Source organism: Electrona antarctica (genome assembly GCF_951216825.1).
Source record: "Electrona antarctica genome assembly, chromosome: 9".
Lineage (NCBI taxonomy): Eukaryota > Metazoa > Chordata > Actinopteri > Myctophiformes > Myctophidae > Electrona > Electrona antarctica.
Window position 1 is genome coordinate 51,076,215 of NC_136790.1, and position 19,090 is coordinate 51,095,304.

A 19,090-nucleotide genomic window follows, 5' to 3' on the forward strand; every position below is an offset into this window, starting at 1 on the left:
CAAGTAAAGTTTAAGTGATATTGATGAATTCCAAATATTATCAAAGTATTCGGAATACTTTGATAACACACACACACACGCGCACACACACACACACACACACACACACACACACACACACACACCTGTCCAGGAGTTGCGTCATCTCCTCGTACTTCCGGACGACACGCGTTCCTTCTTCACATTCCAGACACCTGAGGACACGAAGAAACAGGGAAATGTGATGTGAGTGAGTGTGTGATGAGTGTTTTTTTTGTGCAAAATGAATACTTATTGAAATTAATACTCATGAAAACCCCTTAGTTTGACATGTCACATGCTACTTAAAGCATGATGAAATTTTGAATTTCTCCTAGCATAAAACTGTATAAAATACTCAAAATATTTCACATTCTGGCAAGTGGACTAACACCAGAGAAACTCATAAAGCTTCATGATTTTGGCCAAAAGCTTCACCTTTCTGTTGTACAAAAAGCAGGTTAACTTTGCCGGCAAAAACAATTCTAGCACTGAGAACAATATAGTGTGTCGCCTACAGCAACCACGCTAATAATAATAACAATATAATTTAGTAGTATTTTAACAGCAGGCAGGAGAGATACGTGAAAGAGGACTTACGGGAAGGAAAGCTGTTTGAACTTAGAGAAGGACGTCTGGATGCGTTCCTGTAACTGTTGGCTCCACCTCAGTCCAAACGCTACCGCTGGCATGTTCTTATTGACCGCATTAGAACCTGACGAATAAGAATGACCAGTAAGACGCCCTGAGGGACGAGAAGGGGCAATGTTGCGTGCACGCATCCGCCTGGGTGACGGCAGACTGCTGGGCGAGCGCTGGCGCTTTGGGATGGGGGCTGTCCCTCTGATGTACTCGTACTCCTGATCCTGTCCATCCTTGTTACTCCCAGAGAGAACCTCAACATTTTAGTCTCTGCTACCTCCAGCTCTGCTTCCTGTCTTTTCCTCACGTCTGTCTCTAAACCAGTGGTTCCCAGAATGTTCATGTCAAGGACCCCCAAATTGACCATTATTAACCCGCAGACCCCCCCATTTGAAAAGATACGGCAGGGACCCCCCCGAGGAGATTTTTATGGCTCTAGCAGTGATTCTCAACCCGTTAAATTTCAACGACCCCCCGGTTTGACATGCATTAGGCTACAGACCCCCCATTGAATGGCATTTCTATCTCTGAGACCCCAATCTATATTGTAAAATTGGTGTTAATTTAACAAATGGAACCAAATGGACCCGTTTGGTTCCTAACTATCATTTAGCTGGGGACCCCCTGGAACTCCATCAAGGACCTCTGGGGGTCCCGGAACCCCACTTTGGGAACCACTGCTCTAAACCATACAACATAGCTGGTCTCTCTTTACATCTTTGACTAATAAAGTATCCAATCAATCAATCAATCAATCAATCAATCAATCAGGTTCCCCGGTCAGTCTGCTGTCCTAACGCCTCACCGTGTTCCTGTGACGTGTGCAGCTGCTTGTTGTAGAGCAGCCTGCAGGAGTCCAGCTCCCTGTCGAACATGGACACCAGGTGAACGTATCGGTCCTGTGCGTCTCCGGACACCAGGGGGCGCTCCAGCAGACTGCCGAACATGTCCAGCACCTGGACGAGTCAAGAGAGAGAGAGAGAGATAATCACCCCAGAGAAATGGAACCAGTTCCATCTGTACACTCTGGCCCCTTTTCCACCGGTTGGTTCCCAATGGGAACCGGTTCAGTTCTTTTTGGTTTTTAGTCCATGAGCCAGAGCTCCAAAATTGAAACGTTAATTATGAATTGAGTGGGCAAAACCATACCTATATTAGATTGTTATCACCATTAAACTTCCCCAATTGAGTACTTACACGAAGACAATGATTTATTGTATTACAAATGTTACATTTTTAAATATGCAAATGAGGAATTATGTAGGAAAATATGCAAAATAATCGAAAATATGAAAAAGCTACTACTGTGGAAGGGATATCATGTATTAATTTACTTTTATTGATCCTATAAACAATTTAATATAGGGTGTAGTTTGCCCACCAATTTTGGAGCTCTGGCTCATGGACTAAGAACCAAAAAGAACTGAACCGGTTCCCATTGGGAACCAACCGGTGGAAAAGAACTGAACCGGTTCCCATTGGGAACCAACCGGTGGAAAAGAACTGAACCGGTTCCCATTGGGAACCAACCGGTGGAAAAGAACTGAACCGGTTCCCATTGGGAACCAACCGGTGGGAAAGAACTGAACCGGTTCCCATTGGGAACCAACCGGTGGAAAAGAACTGAACCGGTTCCCATTGGGAACCAACCGGTGGGAAAGAACTGAACCGGTTCCCATTGGGAACCAACCGGTGGGAAAGAACTGAACCGGTTCCCATTGGGAACCAACCGGTGGAAAAGGGGTCTCAGAGTTACAGACCTGTTATGGTCATTCAGGGCTAGATCTTTATCTGTATTACTTTCCGCTCATTTTGTATGTCCGTGGCAGCATTTTCATTTTGACAAAAAAAAAGTGTCCGCCACAAGCCTGCATGGCGATGACCCCTGTACAACGTCATTAGGATGTCATGGCTGGACAGACTCATCCTTAATTCCATCCATCCGTCCATCGGATGGACGGAAGGATGGAATTAACCCATTTTGACCTGAGATCAGATTCTAAAAAATGTCTTCTACATCCTGATTTCTGAAAAAGCTATGTTTCTATGTCAGTCGTTCTTCGATTTTTCACAAATAGCAGACCTACAAGCTCGTAGCGCGCCACTCGGTGGCGCGCTATGAGCTTGTAGATCTGCTATTTTTTCAATAGCTAAAGCATAACATAATGCTAACACCAAAAGGGATTCCCGCCCAGAATGGGTTAAGGATGTGTCTACTAACCCTGAAGGCGTGCTCCAGTCCCGAGGCGTCCAGGAAGAAGGCCTGGCGGAACATGGACCCCAGACGTCTCTCTGTGTCCTCCACCTTCACCGTGAACCTCCTCGCATCCTTCTCAAAGTCCTGCAGGGGGAGACATTTCCCCCCGTCAGTCAGCCAATTCAACCACACACACAGACAGACAGACAGACAGACAGACAGACAGACAGACAGACAGACAGACAGACAGACAGACAGACAGACAGACAGACAGACAGACAGACAGACAGACAGACAGACAGATATCCTTTTTGAGTGGTGCAACCACTCCAAGGAACAGCAATGTCCGTGTTAACCTATGTTTGTGTGTGACTATGTTTGTGTGTGACTCATGTGTGACTCATGAGTACCAGTAGGGGCGCTGTTGTGCCAGAAACAGAGAGAGAGAGATAGTGCTGCACTGTTGCCTGCTAATGAGAGAGAGAGAGAGAGAGAGGGGGGGGGGGGGGGGGGGGGGGGATTTGCACCACTCAGTTCACACAGGTGTGATTTTTATTATCACATCAAACCAGCAGTGGTGTAAAGTAACAAAGTACATTTACTCAAGTACTGCACTTAAGTACAATTTTGAGGCATTTTTACTTTACTCAGAAGAAAAACGGTATTTTGCGCAAACATATCAGCAGTCAAATCTGCATAAGAGTACTGCGTAGATTCAGTTCTTACCCTAACACATCCCAGCTAAGAAAACATTGGTGTATGCCAAAATCATCCTGAAAAGTGCATACAGTAAGTGGTTTTGGAAATGTGGTCCTATTAAGAACAACTTTCACCTTAAGAACGGTACTGTAGGTGAATGACGCCCAATGCCATCTCTGGCTAATGCTGTCCCATAGCCCAAGGGGATTGGACCTTCTGATTGGTTCAGAAACATGCAGGCTAACCATTTCAGACTCAAACTTCAAAATGAAACCCATAAAAACCCATTTGACCTTATAAGGACTTTAAATGTATATTCAGTGATTTGACTTAATTCAAATATCATTTATTTTTTATTTTTTTCTGGATCCTCCCTACTATAGAGTGTGTTGACCATATAAGGAGTTCCTCCCTGTCCCCAGTGAGCCCCTGGGGTCAAAAAACCCTAGTTTCAGTTTTGGTGGCGGGTGGCAAAGCCTTCATCCAATCAGGATGAGAGGGGCCTTCCTCCAATCATGATCGAGTGGGGGCGGGCCTTGGTGCACATGCTGTTGGCCTGTTGCACTTCCCCCCACTGTAGAGCGTGCATGTGCACATTTTGTTACCGGGGCGGACTGGGTGGTTTTCCAAATCACCCAAATCACTGAATGCTCCTTTAAGAGACAGTGTGCTGTTCTGTACCTGGTTGCTGACGTCCAGGCAGTCGTAGGTCTTCTCCGTCAAGGACCTGTAGGTTTCCAGGAAGTCTTGGTACAGACACTGGACCTGTTGGCCCAGGCTCCGCCCTGCCACCCCGCCCACCTCCACCTTCTCCAGCCTCGTCAGGTCCACCGCCGTGCACAGGATGTCCTGAGGACGCACGGGACAGACAGAGGACAAAATATACTGAGGACACAGTGTCTGAGGACGCACGGGACAGACAGAGGACAGAGATACGGAGGACGCACGGGACAGACAGAGGACAAAATATACTGAGGACACAGTGTCTGAGGACGCACGGGACAGACAGAGGACAGAGATACGGAGGACGCACGGGACAGACAGAGGACAGAGATACGGAGGACGCACAGGACAGAAGAGGACAGAGATACTGAGGATGCACGGGACAGACAGAGGACAGAGATACTGAGGATGCACGGGACAGACAGAGGACAGAGATACTGAGGATGCACAGGACAGACAGAGGACAGAGATACTGAGGATGCACAGGACAGAAGAGGACAGAGATACTGAGGATGCACGGGACAGACAGAGGACAGAGATACTGAGGATGCACGGGACAGACAGAGGACAGAGATACTGAGGATGCACAGGACAGAAGAGGACAGAGATACTGAGGATGCACGGGACAGACAGAGGACAGAGATACTGAGGATGCACGGGACAGACAGAGGACAGAGATACTGAGGACACAGCCTGGCAGGACTGTGACATGAATGAAGTGTATATAATACAACAATGTGCACATTTCTAAAGTGACAATTTATTTACGTGTGAGACATTTTTAATGCCGAATTTGGCCCGAAGAGGGCAGACATCATGAAAATAGCTGATCTACAAGCTCAGCTATACTTTCACAATATTTATCTGCGGAACAGAGTCAAATTTTTTCATTTAATCCAGTAATTCAAAATATAATTTTTAAATATATAAACACCTACATCCAACGTGCACGCTTAATAGTCCCTTTTCTCCTCAAAATGAGACAAACTGCGATCTTTGAGACCTTATGGGGGGTCGCGGTCTGAAAGGTTTGAGAACCCTTGACGTATGACATAATGGTGGTGCTCAGTCACCTTGATGGTGTGGACTCTGTCGACGAACCGGTCCAGTCCAGAGAAGACCAGGGTGGGGGAGAAGTCCCAGGAAGAGTGGTCCTGGTGGTTGAGGCTCAGGTGGGTTCTGGTCTGGTGGTACGTGCTCCTGAAGGTGTCCAGGACGTCCAGGCTGGTCTGGACCTTCACCAGGCTGTCCGACACCTCCCCCTTCAGAAGCTCCTCTGGGTTCAGGTAGACCCGCGCCTGTTGTTGTTTGTTGTGGTTCAAGAGGGAGCAGAGCATGATTTAAAACCCATTCTGGGCGGGAACTCCTTTTGGTGTTTTAAGGATTATGTTATGCTTTAGCTATTGAAAAATAGCAGATCTACAAGCTCATAGCGCGCCACCGAGTGGCGCGCTACGAGCTTGTAGATCTGCTATTTTTGAAAAATCTTGAAAATGTGGTGCAAATCTTTGAATATGTACTGTATTCTTTCAGAGCTTTTTAACTCAAATCTTTGCTTCTGGGGGGTCCCTGGAACGACATATTTTCAGATGTGGTCGGTGGCCAATTACATATATTTTTGGGGGTCCTTGACATGAAAATGTTTGAGAACCACTGACAAAGAAACATGGGTTTTTTCAGAAAACTTAAATGTGTTAAACCAGGGCTCCTTAGTTTAGAGCACTGGGTTGGGACCCAAGGTTGGGTCGCGGACCAATTTTTTATTTGTATGGGTGGGCCCTTTAATTTATATTTTTTGTTTCCTACATGTTGTTTTTATATTATTACTATTTCGAAAGATTAAAAAAAGAAAAAAAGCACCCCCCCCCCCCCCCCCCCCCCCCCAAAAAAGCTAACATTTTCATGAATTAAAAACAGAACGGAATAATTACAGGAAGAAATCAACGAAATTCCATACATTTGAAGTAGTGAAAATAGCCGACCTACAAGCTCACAACGGGGCACAGAGTGACGCGTTGTGGGCTTATAGATCTGTTGTTTTCGCTATAGTCTGGGTCCCGGGGAGACACGACATTTCTCTTTTTGTTCACGGGCTAAAAGGTTTGGGAAGCAGTGCTTTACAGAGCAGGGGATACAGTAGGTCAGGGTTCCCCAATAGGCGCTCCGCGGGCCATTTGCGGCCCGCGGAGCGCCCCCTTGTGGCCCCTGGAAGAATAAAACTAGGTAGACTCGTCTTCTGATGTGATGATTTGTGACCATGAAGTTGATTCAGCTGGAGTTTTTGTCCGATGTGAGGTATTATATAAGGTAAGGTATTATATAGCCTGATCAGCTCTGATCTGACGTAATGAAATCACACCTGGATGTGATTTCACAACTGGCTTTTTTTGTGCAGAGAAAATGACCACGGTTGCTACGGTCATCCAGTTCACCCGGGTGTGATTTAATTACGTCAGAAATTATTTTGAACATAGCAACCATGGTCATTTTTTTATGCACACAAAAGCCAGTTGTAGGAGTGGTTTACACCACTCAAAAAAACAAGATATAAATGGCATTAAATGGGGGTCAGTAGCCTATGCATGTCAAACTGGGCATCCTTTTCAAATGGGGTCTTGCCCTGAAAATGAATTTTCAGGGCAAGACCTCGACCTCGTGCGTGCGGACTCGGCCCCCAGCCTGGTACCCTAGTCAAAATATGGCCCTTGAGGAAAATGTATTGGGGAACCCTGCAGTAGGTCTTCAACGTTTTTCAGGCCAAGGAGCTGAGAGAGAGAGAGATGAAGTAGGGACCCCTCACTACATGGTGGATTCATGATGAAGCAGGGACCCCTCACTACATGGTGGATTCATGATGAAGCAGGGACCCCTCACTACATGATGAGCTGAGAGAGAGAGATGAAGCAGGGACCCCTCACTACATGTGGGATTCATGTCAAATCTGTTCAGACATTTAACCACTTAAAACCCCTAATACTTTGTAAACTTGACATTTGGCTATGTAGTTGGTCTGCTCCTTTTTCCTGTACACCAATCTCTTAATTCCTGCTAGCTAAAGCTTTTACAACAACACAAAATTACATCATTCATCAATTCACTTGTACGAGTTATATTAGTGTGGTGGTCTAACCTGTTGCATGAGCAGACTGCAGATCTTTACAGACGGGCAAGCATGGAATAAAGCAAATACAATCTCATGACTGAAACATTTTTTGGAGACAAGAGACACTTCCCTGGGGGTTTTTATGTGGGTAAAGGGCCTTGCAACGCACACGTTGTTGCCTGGATCAACGACAGGTCTGCTACAGGTCTGCTCAAGAGGGGCGCGACAACGCAAGCGTAAAAAGAAAAAGCAAAACCGAATCCAGGTCTGGTGAGTTGCGGGCGTGTGCACGCGTGCAACAAATTCACGGGACCGACCGCGCTCACGTAAATACGCTTGCGTTGTCGCACCGCAACTTCTCCGAGCAAAAACGCAGGTCTCATTGAAAATGAACTATAGGCGCGTTTTATCGCTCCCCGTTTGCAAGGCCCTTAATACATCGTCAAAGTCGCCCACCCCTGCAGTAGGTCACCTGTTGTACGAGCAGAGTGCAGATCTCTACAGAGGAGGGGCTATAGGTTAGGAGCTACAGTAGGTCACCTGTTGTACGAGCAGAGTGCAGATCTTTACAGAGGAGGGGCTATAGAGCGTAGCAGTCCCGCCCCCTTTCATGACGACGCCAGGACCAGGAAATAATTCCCAATGCATTTTTCCCATAGACATTTCAAAAAGTATTTATTTAAAGACGGTTACGCTGCAGACAAAGCCAACTCTTGTCGTGACAAATCATGACAATAAACACAATATTTTGGACCAAACAAATAATTACAAAGAAGAAGAACAACAACAAAAGTATAACCTTCCGTTTTCTTCTTCTTTCTAATTATTTTTTCGGCCCAAAAAATGGTGTTTGTTGTCATGATTTGTCACGACAAGAGTTGGCTTTGTACGAGGCTTAAAAGGTCTTTAAATAAATACTTTTTGAAACGACTATGAGGAAAATGAACGGAGAATAATTTCCTGGGCCCTGGTAGGGGGCGGGACTGCGACGCTCTATAGGTTAGGAGTTACAGTAGGTCACCTGTTGTACGAGCAGAGCGCAGATCTTTACAGAGGAGGGGCTAGAGGTCAGGAGCTACAGTGAGTCACCTGTTGTACGAGCAGAGCGCAGATCTTTACAGAGGAGGGGCTAGAGGTTAGGAGTTACAGTGGGTCACCTGTTGTACGAGCAGAGTGCAGATCTCCTTCAGCAGCGTGATGATGCGTTCGGGGGTGTTGTAGTGGGCGGAGTGCAGCCACACCAGGCGCAGCGCGTGCATCACGGGGCCCACGTGACCCTTGACCTCCGGGAACTCTGCGTTCTCCATGTCCTCGAGCAGACGCTGCAGCGGTCTGAGGTACGCACACACGTCCATGGCCTCCGCCAGCGCTGCGTGGCAACGACAAACACCGTTCGTTAGAACACCGACCGACACCAGTGTTGTTTTTGTCGACTAAAACTAAGACGAAAAATGTTCGTCGACTACCTTTTTTCACTGACGAAAACTAAATGGAAACTAAATGAAAACTAAGCTATGACGACTAAACATAAGACTAAATGTATTACAAATGTATAACAAATAAAAACTAGACTAAAATGTTAGGACGGGACTAGTGGACAAGAGAACCAGTATAAGTCATTTTACACTTGGTTGCATGCTGAAAATAGCAGATCTACAAGTTTCTAACTAAGGTTCTAACTAAGTGGCGTAGTCACCTGCAGAGACGTCCTGCTGCATCTTGCTGAAGGGCTGCAGGTAGCTGCTCTGGATGAGCTGCAGCAGCGCCGACATCTTTATCACCTCCAGGGACTGGAACTGAGCCTGGACGCTCTGCAGGTCAGCAAGTCTGCAGGCAGAAGGAGAACATACTGGACTAAACACAATGCTCTGCAGGTCAGAAAGTCTGCAGGCAGAAGGAGAACATACTGGACTAAACACAATGCTCTGCAGGTCAGAAAGTCTGCAGGCAGAAGGAGAACATTACTGGACTAAACACACAATGCTCTGCAGGTCAGAAAGTCTGCAGGCAGAAGGAGAACATTACTGGACTAAACACACAATGCTCTGCAGGTCAGAAAGTCTGCCGGCAGAAGGAGACACTCAACTATACATGTCTAGGGAGATGAATTACAATTTACAATGTAGGCATTTATTAAAAAGGGTATCTTTGAAAAACAAAGAAAAAGGTTGATTAGATCATCGGGTCCTGATGAAGGTCTAATCGACTGAAACGCCGACCTAATAAAGAGCAACATTTTGGTCTGTGTCTGACAGTGTGCGGGACCTTTTCTTTGTTTTTCAAAGATACCCTTAATGTATGCTCTATTGCCCTACGCACCTGTCACTAGCCTTCTGAGGTGTGCATCGGCCTTTTGCTAAAAAGCCAATGTAGGCCTTTAGCAGACAACTCTTCATCCAGAGCGATTTACAGTTAGCAAGGAAAACACAAGGTAATACGTTTATTTTTCTTTTTTTCTTTTTCTGAAACATCCCTTTACTAAAATGCTTGTCCTGTCACCTGTTCCTCCAGTGCAGCAGTTCGGTGGGTCTGCTCTCAGAGCCGTCTCTCTTCAGCACCGCGTGGATCTGGTGGCTCCACTCGATCACCACCGTCTCTACCGAGTGGATCACACTCTGATCCACTGACATCACATCCCCTCTGGAACCGTTCACACACACACACACACATGGAAAACAACAGGAATTTAATTATAATGCATCAAAAGAATGATCATTTTGCACAGTGTATGTGCCCCTGTTTTAACTGTGTAACATAATGATAGTATGCACGCATGCCATGCCCACACTTTAGTTAGTGGTTACTTTGTGGATTTTTATTATTATTACAAAACATACCGACTTCAGCCCTATACACATTTCAGCCATTTGAAAAATAGCCGAGCTACAAGCTTGGCTATTCACTATCCCTTGCCTAAAGCTAGATATTTTAGCCCCTGCCTGACGAAGATCCATTACCCATTTTGACCTGAGATCCGATTCTAAAAATGTCTTCTACATCCTGACAGTTTTCTGAAAAAGCTATGTTTCTATGTCAGTGGTTCTTCGATTTTTCAAAAATAGCAGACCTACAAGCTCGTAGCGCGCCACTCAGTGGCGCGCTATGAGCTTGTAGATCTGCTATTTTTCAATAGCTAAATTATAACATAATGTTTAAAACACCAAAAGGGGTCTTCGCCCCAAAATGGGTTAAGTCAAAGTCAAAGTCGTACGATTTGTCACACACGTTACCGCAGCGAAATTTACTCTCCGCATTTGACCCAGATTGAAACGTTGTAGTTTTTTCAATAAAGTAATCCTTTACCAAAAGGTAAATGATTAGGTAAGTTAGGTAATTAGGTAAATTAAAAGGTAAATTCCATGATTGCTTTATTGGCCCTGCACCCACTGTCGAGGTGCGTGTAAATAGGTAAGCCCCTCATAACATTCTCTACACATCCCTGGATAAGAGTTTACTGATTTGTAATCATAGACTGTCTACTCAGTGCAAACAAAAGCATACACTGTGCAAAAGGATCAATCACACGCACGCACACATGCACGCACACATGCACGCATGCACCCACGCATGCACCCACGCATGCATGCAGGACACACGCTTGCACACACACACACACACACACACACACACACACACACACACACACACACACACACACACACACACACACACACACACACACACACACACACACACACACACACACACACAGTGTACCTGTTGAGTGCAGAGAGCTCCAGTCGGTCCAGCCCCGGGGGAAGGGGCAGGACGGTCTTTCCTCTGACCCGTCCAGACACCATCGAGGCGTGTCTCTGCAGCGAGTGGACGTGACGCAGGAGGTCCTGGGAGACCACCTGGGGCGTGGCGCTGTGGTTCTGGTGGTTGGACAGCAGTGGAACCACCACCTGTAAGAAGGAACAATTCAATATATATGCATTATAATATGCATTTATAGCGTCTTTATCCAAGGCGCTTTACACACCCATTCACAAACACATTCATATACCAATGGCGGCGGAAACCATGCAAGGCTTTTGTAAATTTGAATAAATAAAATGTATCTTTTTTTTCTCTCTGGGGAAGCCCGGGTTCGAACAGTCACTCTACCCCTGAGCCACTGCTGCCCTGTGTGTGTGTGCGTGCGTGCGTGCGTGCGTGCGTGCGTGCGTGCGTGCGTGCGTGCGTGCGTGCGTGCGTGCGTGCGTGCGTGCATATACGTGCATTACCTTGTCAAACAGAGCCAGACATTGGTCCAGAGGACACGGGGACATGTCTCCGTGGACCACATGACTGTACTTGCATTACCTTGTCAAACAGAGCCAGACATTGGTCCAGAGGACACGGGGACATGTCTCCGTGGACCACATGACTGTACTTGCATTACCTTGTCAAACAGAGCCAGACATTGGTCCAGAGGACACGGGGACATGTCTCCGTGGACCACATGACTGCGCATGGACTCGGCGGTCAGCGCCGCTCCTCCTTTCTGCTTGACGAAATACACACACTTGTGTTTGTTGCAGTTGCTGCCGGCGGTGGAAGGGGGCGGCGCGGGAGCGGCCGGGAATCGAACCGCGGGCAGCAGGTGGTTGCCGCTGTCGTTCAGGGACAACACCAGCGTGGTGCGGTCGGCTCGGTCCAGGAAGTCCTGGATGAGACGATGGTTGTCCTCCACGGAGACGCACTGCTGCCACCTACAATTATACCGTTTAGACAGACAATTTACAATTTACAATCATTTAGCAGATGCTCTTAATCCAGAGCGATTTAAATTAAGCAAGAACAAAAAGCATGGCAATACATCACATACATAAAAAGTAGTTATCAGTTATCATGAAACATGCGTACATAATATGCTATACATCTGTATCAAATGCTATGTAAGTCTACAAAAAGTGCTATCTAAGGGGGTAGACACTTTAACCCATGGAGACTAAAGTGCTATCTAAGGGGGTAGACACTTTAACCCATGGAGACTAAAGTGCTATCTAAGGGGGTAGACACTTTAACCCATGGAGACTAAAGTGCTATCTAAGGGGGTAGACACTTTAACCCATGGAGACTAAAGTGCTATCTAAGGGGGTAGACACTTTAACCCATGGAGACTAAAGGCAAATACCTTCTGAATCACTAGTTCTTAAACTTTTTGGGGCCAAGGACCCCCAAAATGATATGTATATTTGGCCGTGGACCTCCCATCTGAAAACTTTTTGTGCCATGGACAGAAGAGAAGATTTGTGGGGGGGGGGGGGAAGCTTAAAGCTAAAATGAAATGGTTTCCCGGTTTTAATGGGTAAATTAAAAGTAGGCCTATCAATACTTGCAATGTAGAAACACTCGGAATTCAACGTATTGGTAGGTAGCCTATCAAAATGTAGGAAGTACCAAAAGTAGAAAATACTTATTATGCAAAATGTCACGTTTCAGAGGTTGTCGAATGTATACAAATCTTTTGAAAATACCAAGCTATTTTAAGCTAGCAACAATTGAATCTAGCAATAGTCAATCTACATTAAGCTTGCAATGTGTCGCATTGTGACGCATTGAGAGCTAGTGCTGCACAATGAATCAAAACATTAATCGAAAAAAGATCACAATCTAGATTCAGACCCCTATGCAATCTCATTTTGTAAAGAATCGTGCAGCTGTTGACTCTTATAATGTGTTTTCTACAAGAGAGGACTTTAAGAGAGGTTTAAGTCTAGCGTTGATGGTGTCTGTACCCATTTTGACCTGAGATCAGATTCTAAAAATGTCTTCTACATCCTGACAGTTTTCTGAAAAAGCTATGTTGCTGTGTCAGTCGGTCTTCGATTTTTCAAAAATAGCAGACCTACAAGCTCGTAGCGTGCCGCGCTACGAGCTTGTAGGTCTGCTATTTTTCAATAGCTAAAGCATAACATAATGCCAACACCAAAAGGGGTTCCCGCCCAAAATGGGTTAAAGCCACAGTATAGTTAGGTCCAGGTGCCACATTTTAATGTAGTAATGTTCAGCAATACAGTCAGACTATTAAAATACAATAAATATTTTCATGGAAATATTTTCTAAATAGCAGATGTACAAGCTTGCAGTTTTAGCGTGGAAGTGACGCGCTGTGAGCTTGTAACTTGTAACAAACGTATTGTGACGCTGTATTACCTACTTTTGCTGGTGACCCCCCTGGGTCCCCATCAGGTGGGCCCCAATCTTTGACCAATATGGCTGCTGTACAGAGCCTACGAGTACCTTATATTTATGTAGCCTATTTATTTATTTTTTTGCTAGAGTCCCTGGCACTCCCTGCGTATCGGTTTCCAACAACTAACAAGACATGATCATCACGAGGCCGCGTCTATAGGCCTACTCCTGTGTGGTGCAGACAGGTACAGGCTGCACCTGCTGCCATCTCTCATTCTCTCCATCACCTGGCAGTGCTGCCACTAACCCAGGTGGTGCATGCATCACCAGTAAGATTGACAAACATTTACACTTCACTGGCGCCATCCTGTGGCACTCTTTGGCAACTACATGTTTCTGTACCTTTTTACTTTTCCTGTAACTGTTGAGAGTGTAGGAATGGAACCAAATTAACCCTTCTTTGGTTCCATTTGTTTTCTCCAGAACATGGTGTGTAACTATATGATAAACCATGAGCATATCTGTCTAAACAAACTAGTCCGCCTATAGCTGTCATAGATAAATCGAGTCGGACATAAAATGTACTGTATCTAAGTCAGACTGAATTAAATAGTCAGTCTTTTTGATCCACCTACTGTAGGTACAGAATGAACGTCTGTCTACAAACACTAAACAAAGTTATGTAAATAACTTTCTGTAGCCTATAGCCTACATTGAAACTAAGAACTATTCAGTTCTCAACACAATGTGAACCTTCACCAGGCATTGTTTTCATACGACAGGGTAGCTCAGCCTCTTGACTTTAGTAACAAATAAATAATACACTTTCGCTACTCACCAAAACAAACACAGTTTTAAAGTCTTGAAAGCCTGCTGTCCTCGGTGGGAACCCCCTGAACCCCCACATGCTGTCTAAAACACTCTGTTTTGGCCAGAAAAGAAAATATTCCACCCCGGAAGAAAACATGTTTTGTTTTAGTTACTCCACTGCGCCCCCTACAGATCTGATCAATAGAATATTTCCATTGACTAGATCTATAACATCTGTCTTGACTGTCTATAAACAACAGCGCGTACTGCATTATATTATCTAAATTACTTTCTGTAGCCTATTGAGACGGCTAACGGTATAAACAATAACATATGCTGCATCTCCATGCATTGTTTCAGTGATTCTCTGAAAGTGCATTTTATTTGTAGGCTATTCACTCCTACTGTTGCAGTCTTAGTTTAGAGTAGACAACTAGACAATAACACACAGTGTGGCTGTATAGTAGCCTATAGGACGTACCGTTCACTAATATAATAAAATAATATAATCTATATTTTATGGATTCCTGTAGTTTTTTAGGACTTATTTATATTCAGAGTATTGTCTTGCACTTATAATATTATTATATTATGTCTTGCACTATATTTATTATTGTATGAGCCTGTGCTGTCTTTTAACTAGGAGAAACGTAATTTCGTTTTTTTCTGCTGCTGCAGTTGGAAAGAATGACAAATAAAGCAATCTTGAATCAATCTTGAATCTTGAATAATTTACTTCTGTATTAACTCTACCTGTCCTGTTGCAGTCTCAGTGAAGAGTATAGACAACTAGACAATTAACACACAGTGGCTGTATAGTAGGACGTACCGTTCACTAATATAATACAATAATATAGCTATTATAATCTACTTCTGTATGAACTCTATACCTATCCTGTTGCAGCCTCAGTGAAGACAGCACGCAGTCCTTGATGAACGCACAGCGCATGTCCACCTCCTCCTCCATGTCCTCCTGCACATCATCAGGATGGGAAGAATAGTCCTCCATGTGGTGGTCCGTCATCATCACCGTAACCGTTCAATAATAAATATGATCTACAATGTAATCTACAGGCATGAATCCATAGCGTCCGTCACCACGTCCAGGGATTAATCCATACCGTCCGTCCGTGATCGTCCGAATTAATCTACCCACCAAGTCAACTTTTAGCTACTCGTCTAACAGATCATTTGCTACTTTTGCCTAGCTATAAGTTATAAATGTTGAGTGACGGTCTGTGAGTAACTTCTTCCTCCTGTTAGTCTGTCTAATAATGCTCCTATAGCTGTCCTGTTGAGGAGCAGCATGTGTTAGAAGTGATTGTGTCCGCTGGTCGCCATGGTAACCCGTGTGGGGGGGGGGGGGGGGGGGTGTATTAGAAGTTAACCTCGCAGCCTTTATAAGTGAATGTGTCCTGTGCCCGTGGTATCCATGGCAACGCGTATACGGCTTAATTGCTAACAGTGGCTAACAACAGTAGCCTACTCAACACAACCCAGTAGCTGAAAATCAATAGGCTATACTGCTATACTCAACTATAGTCAGTGGTGAGCTGTGGATTTTTTAACTAAGGGGGCTATAATTTATGACGTCACGTGCACGTGAGTCAAAAGTACACATTTTCTTGTTCTGAAACTTAGACCCCCCCACACACACACACACGCACGCATGCACGCACACGCACACACACACACACACACACACACACACACACACACACACACACACACACACAATCATAGCCTACACAAAAATAATAATTACATACAAATAAATAGTGAAAATAACTAATCTACAAGTTCACAGCATGTTTTGTTGTGATGTCCACTGACTGCAGTCCAATATAGGCTACAACATGATTTATCTTTGAAATGGACCAGACTATAGTGCACGTATCTTATCTACCGCGCTGCGTCCTGAGCTTGTAGATCTGATACTATACTGCTTTTGTGTGATGCCGTAGTATGCCTATACAGCCAGGGAATTAATTTACAAAATAAATAAATGAATGAAATAAAATAAAAGATGGAGATAAGAGGTTTATATAACGAATATAGCAGGGTCTGTCTGTCTGTCTGTCTGTCTGTCTGTCTGTCTGTCTGTCTGTCTGTCTGTCTGTCTGTCTGTCTGTCTGTCTGTCTGTCTGTCTGTCTGCCTGCCTGCCTGCCTGCCTGCCTGCCTGCCTGCCTGTCTGTCGGAGGTGTGAGCTAGGTTTGTGTTGTTATTAAGTGATTGTCCTCTGGTTACCATGGTAACACAGTGTTTGCATTAATGAGCTTGTTGCTCAGAGGTAGTAGGTACATGATTGACCTCTCACTGACCCTGTCCCGTCTGAGGTCGCTCAACTTGGTGACCAAGTGCCAACCAAGGTTATAATAGTTTTGTTTTTTTCATTATAGTTTAGTTTTAGTTAGTTTTGGCTTTTTATTTTGGTGAAATGCTTAGTTTTAGTTTAGTTTTAGTTTTAGTTTTAGTTTTAGTTTAGTTTTAGTTTAGTTATAGTTTAGTTTTAGTTTTTTAAACTAAAAAACTATAACTAAAACTATAAAAACTAAAACTATAACTAAGGGTATTTTTTCTATAATTGTCTCCACCAGGCCGAAGGCATGGGGAGAGAGGATGTTTTGCAACCTCTGCCCCAAATATTCCTCAACGGCCTGTTATAGCGCCACCATGAGGCCGATTTAGGCAAAACACATTTCTGTAGATAACTCGTACACATTTTATCCATACATCACACAATTTGGTATACACTATCTCCATAGTCATGTGATCAACACGGATCTGCACAATTCCCCATCTTCCATCCTGATTGGCTAAGATTGGCTTCCAAAGCTCACATGATTGGTCCGTTTCGAACAAAATGCCACAAATCACAAACACAGTGTCCAATTTCCATGAAATTATACACACACATTTCCATTAGGCCGAGGACGACATGCCATTATTTTCCCCCCAAATCAGCCTCACGGTGGGGCTAGAACAGGCCAATTCCTGTTTTTACCTATAACTGCATCGATCTGTATACAACTTATGTATGCGCACTCCCTAGAGGCCATGGAAAAACATTTTCCATGCCCCCCACATCTGCCGGTTATAGCGCCACGATGAGGCCGATTTCTGCAAAACACATTGTTTATGTTAGTCGCACAGATTTCAACCAAATCTCACGCAAATCGGTACACATGATCTCTGTATTCTTGTGATCAAGACGAGCCTGTTGGATTTCTCAAATTCTACAATGATTGCCTAAGATTGCCTTCCAAAGTTTTCAGGAGTAGCCCGTTTTGTACAAAATGCTGCACATGTCCTGCTCATCCAGAATTCTATCCTCAGAGATGCTATGAGTGATCTGGCTCTGCATTTCCTCAACAAACAAACAAAAAAACATGTTTATATTACTCTTAAACATTTTGCCAAACATCTCACACAGTCCTATCCTCCTGGTGGAGACCTGTGCCCAGAAGGGCACTTTTTCTAGTTTCAGTTAGTTTTGTGAACACACAATACAGTTTCAGTTTAGTTATCGTTTTTAGTTAGTTTTAGTTAACTATTATAACCTTGGTGCCAACACATGCATGGTGGCATGGTGCCAACGTGTTTTAACTGAGTGCCAACCCATGGTGGCATGTGGTGCCAACGTACATGTTTTAACTGAGTGCCAACCCGTGGTGGCATGGTTTCAGCGCGTGTTTCCTTAATTGGTCAGGTAAATCAGGGGTGGGCAACTTTGAAGATGGAGAGGGCCACTATTTCCACACTCAATCCAGAGGGCCACGTTGCATGCATATTACTGTCGTAGCAAAAATAGCTGAGCGTCGCAATGCGATGCGTTTTGAGCTTGTAGATCAGCTTTTTTTGCTATAGGCCTGAAATCCTGAATATTTTTTTGCTATTTTTCAATTGGAATCCAGATTTTTTTAAATTTCAAATGCCTTTAATTAGGCCTATAGTTATGTTAACTTGATGAACTAAGTACAAATGCATTGGACATCAAAAAGCCAATAACCTTTTCATACTACTCATTAAGCTACTAAAATAATTAAAGTTATTAAAGTCATGTTTGCACGTTTGGAATTGTAACAGCTGAAATCAATAATATATCAGTATTCCGATATTAACCTGAGGGCCACATTAAGTGAAGGTGGGGGCCGCATGTGGCCCCCGGGCCGCCAGTTGCCCATGTACAGTATGAGATAAATGCAGTGGTGGATAAAGTGCTCACATATTTTACTTATATTAAGTAAAAGTACTATTGTCAGAGAGGCTTACTGTCGGTATCAGCCAGGGTGCGGGAGTCTATCCCCGTTTCAATGCGCTGCAAGAGCAGTGGTTTTCAGGGACGGATTAACCACCACCAGGGCCCGTGGGCTGGTACATTTTACAGGGCCCCCATAGTGCGCGTGCGCGCAACATTTTCGTGTTTTTATCATATTTTTTACTTAAATTTAACAAAATCAATGGACAATGAAGGGCCCCAGGAGCCCTTTTCAGGGCGTCAAACCCAGTACCGCACGGTTCAATTTCCCCGAAGGGCCCCTGAGAGCCCAGGGCCCCTGGGCCATGGCCCCACTGGCCCAATGGCTAATGTGTCCCTGGTGGTTTTCAACCTTTTACCATTATTTATTCTGCATTTGAGTCCATGCTGTATAGAGCGCCGCAGTCCCGCCCCCTACCATGGACCAGGAAATGATTCTCCGTTCATTTTCCTCATAGACATTTCAGAAAGTATTTATTTAAAGACGTTTACGCCGCGGACAAAGCCAACTCGAGTCGT

The 19,090-nt window shown here is 44.6% G+C and overlaps 1 protein-coding gene across 1 annotated transcript in view; it reads right to left on the reverse strand.

The window, feature by feature from the left end:
• Positions 1-11,657, reverse strand: part of dnah9 (dynein, axonemal, heavy chain 9) — a gene marked incomplete at its 3' end in the record, with an annotated part of 115,670 nt that extends 104,013 nt beyond the window's left edge. Inside the window, exons 1-11 of the mRNA XM_079510771.1 lie at positions 11,609-11,657; positions 11,100-11,287; positions 9,882-10,022; positions 9,079-9,209; positions 8,540-8,751; positions 5,353-5,577; positions 4,238-4,405; positions 2,882-3,001; positions 1,466-1,616; positions 619-733; positions 126-194 (exon numbers count right to left, since the gene is read on the reverse strand). Of these exons, the coding sequence (XP_079366897.1) occupies positions 126-194; positions 619-733; positions 1,466-1,616; positions 2,882-3,001; positions 4,238-4,405; positions 5,353-5,577; positions 8,540-8,751; positions 9,079-9,209; positions 9,882-10,022; positions 11,100-11,287; positions 11,609-11,653 (1,565 nt within the window). The 5' untranslated portion in view covers positions 11,654-11,657. The remainder of the gene's footprint in view (positions 1-125; positions 195-618; positions 734-1,465; positions 1,617-2,881; positions 3,002-4,237; positions 4,406-5,352; positions 5,578-8,539; positions 8,752-9,078; positions 9,210-9,881; positions 10,023-11,099; positions 11,288-11,608) is intronic.
• Positions 11,658-19,090: the final 7,433 nt, after the last annotated feature.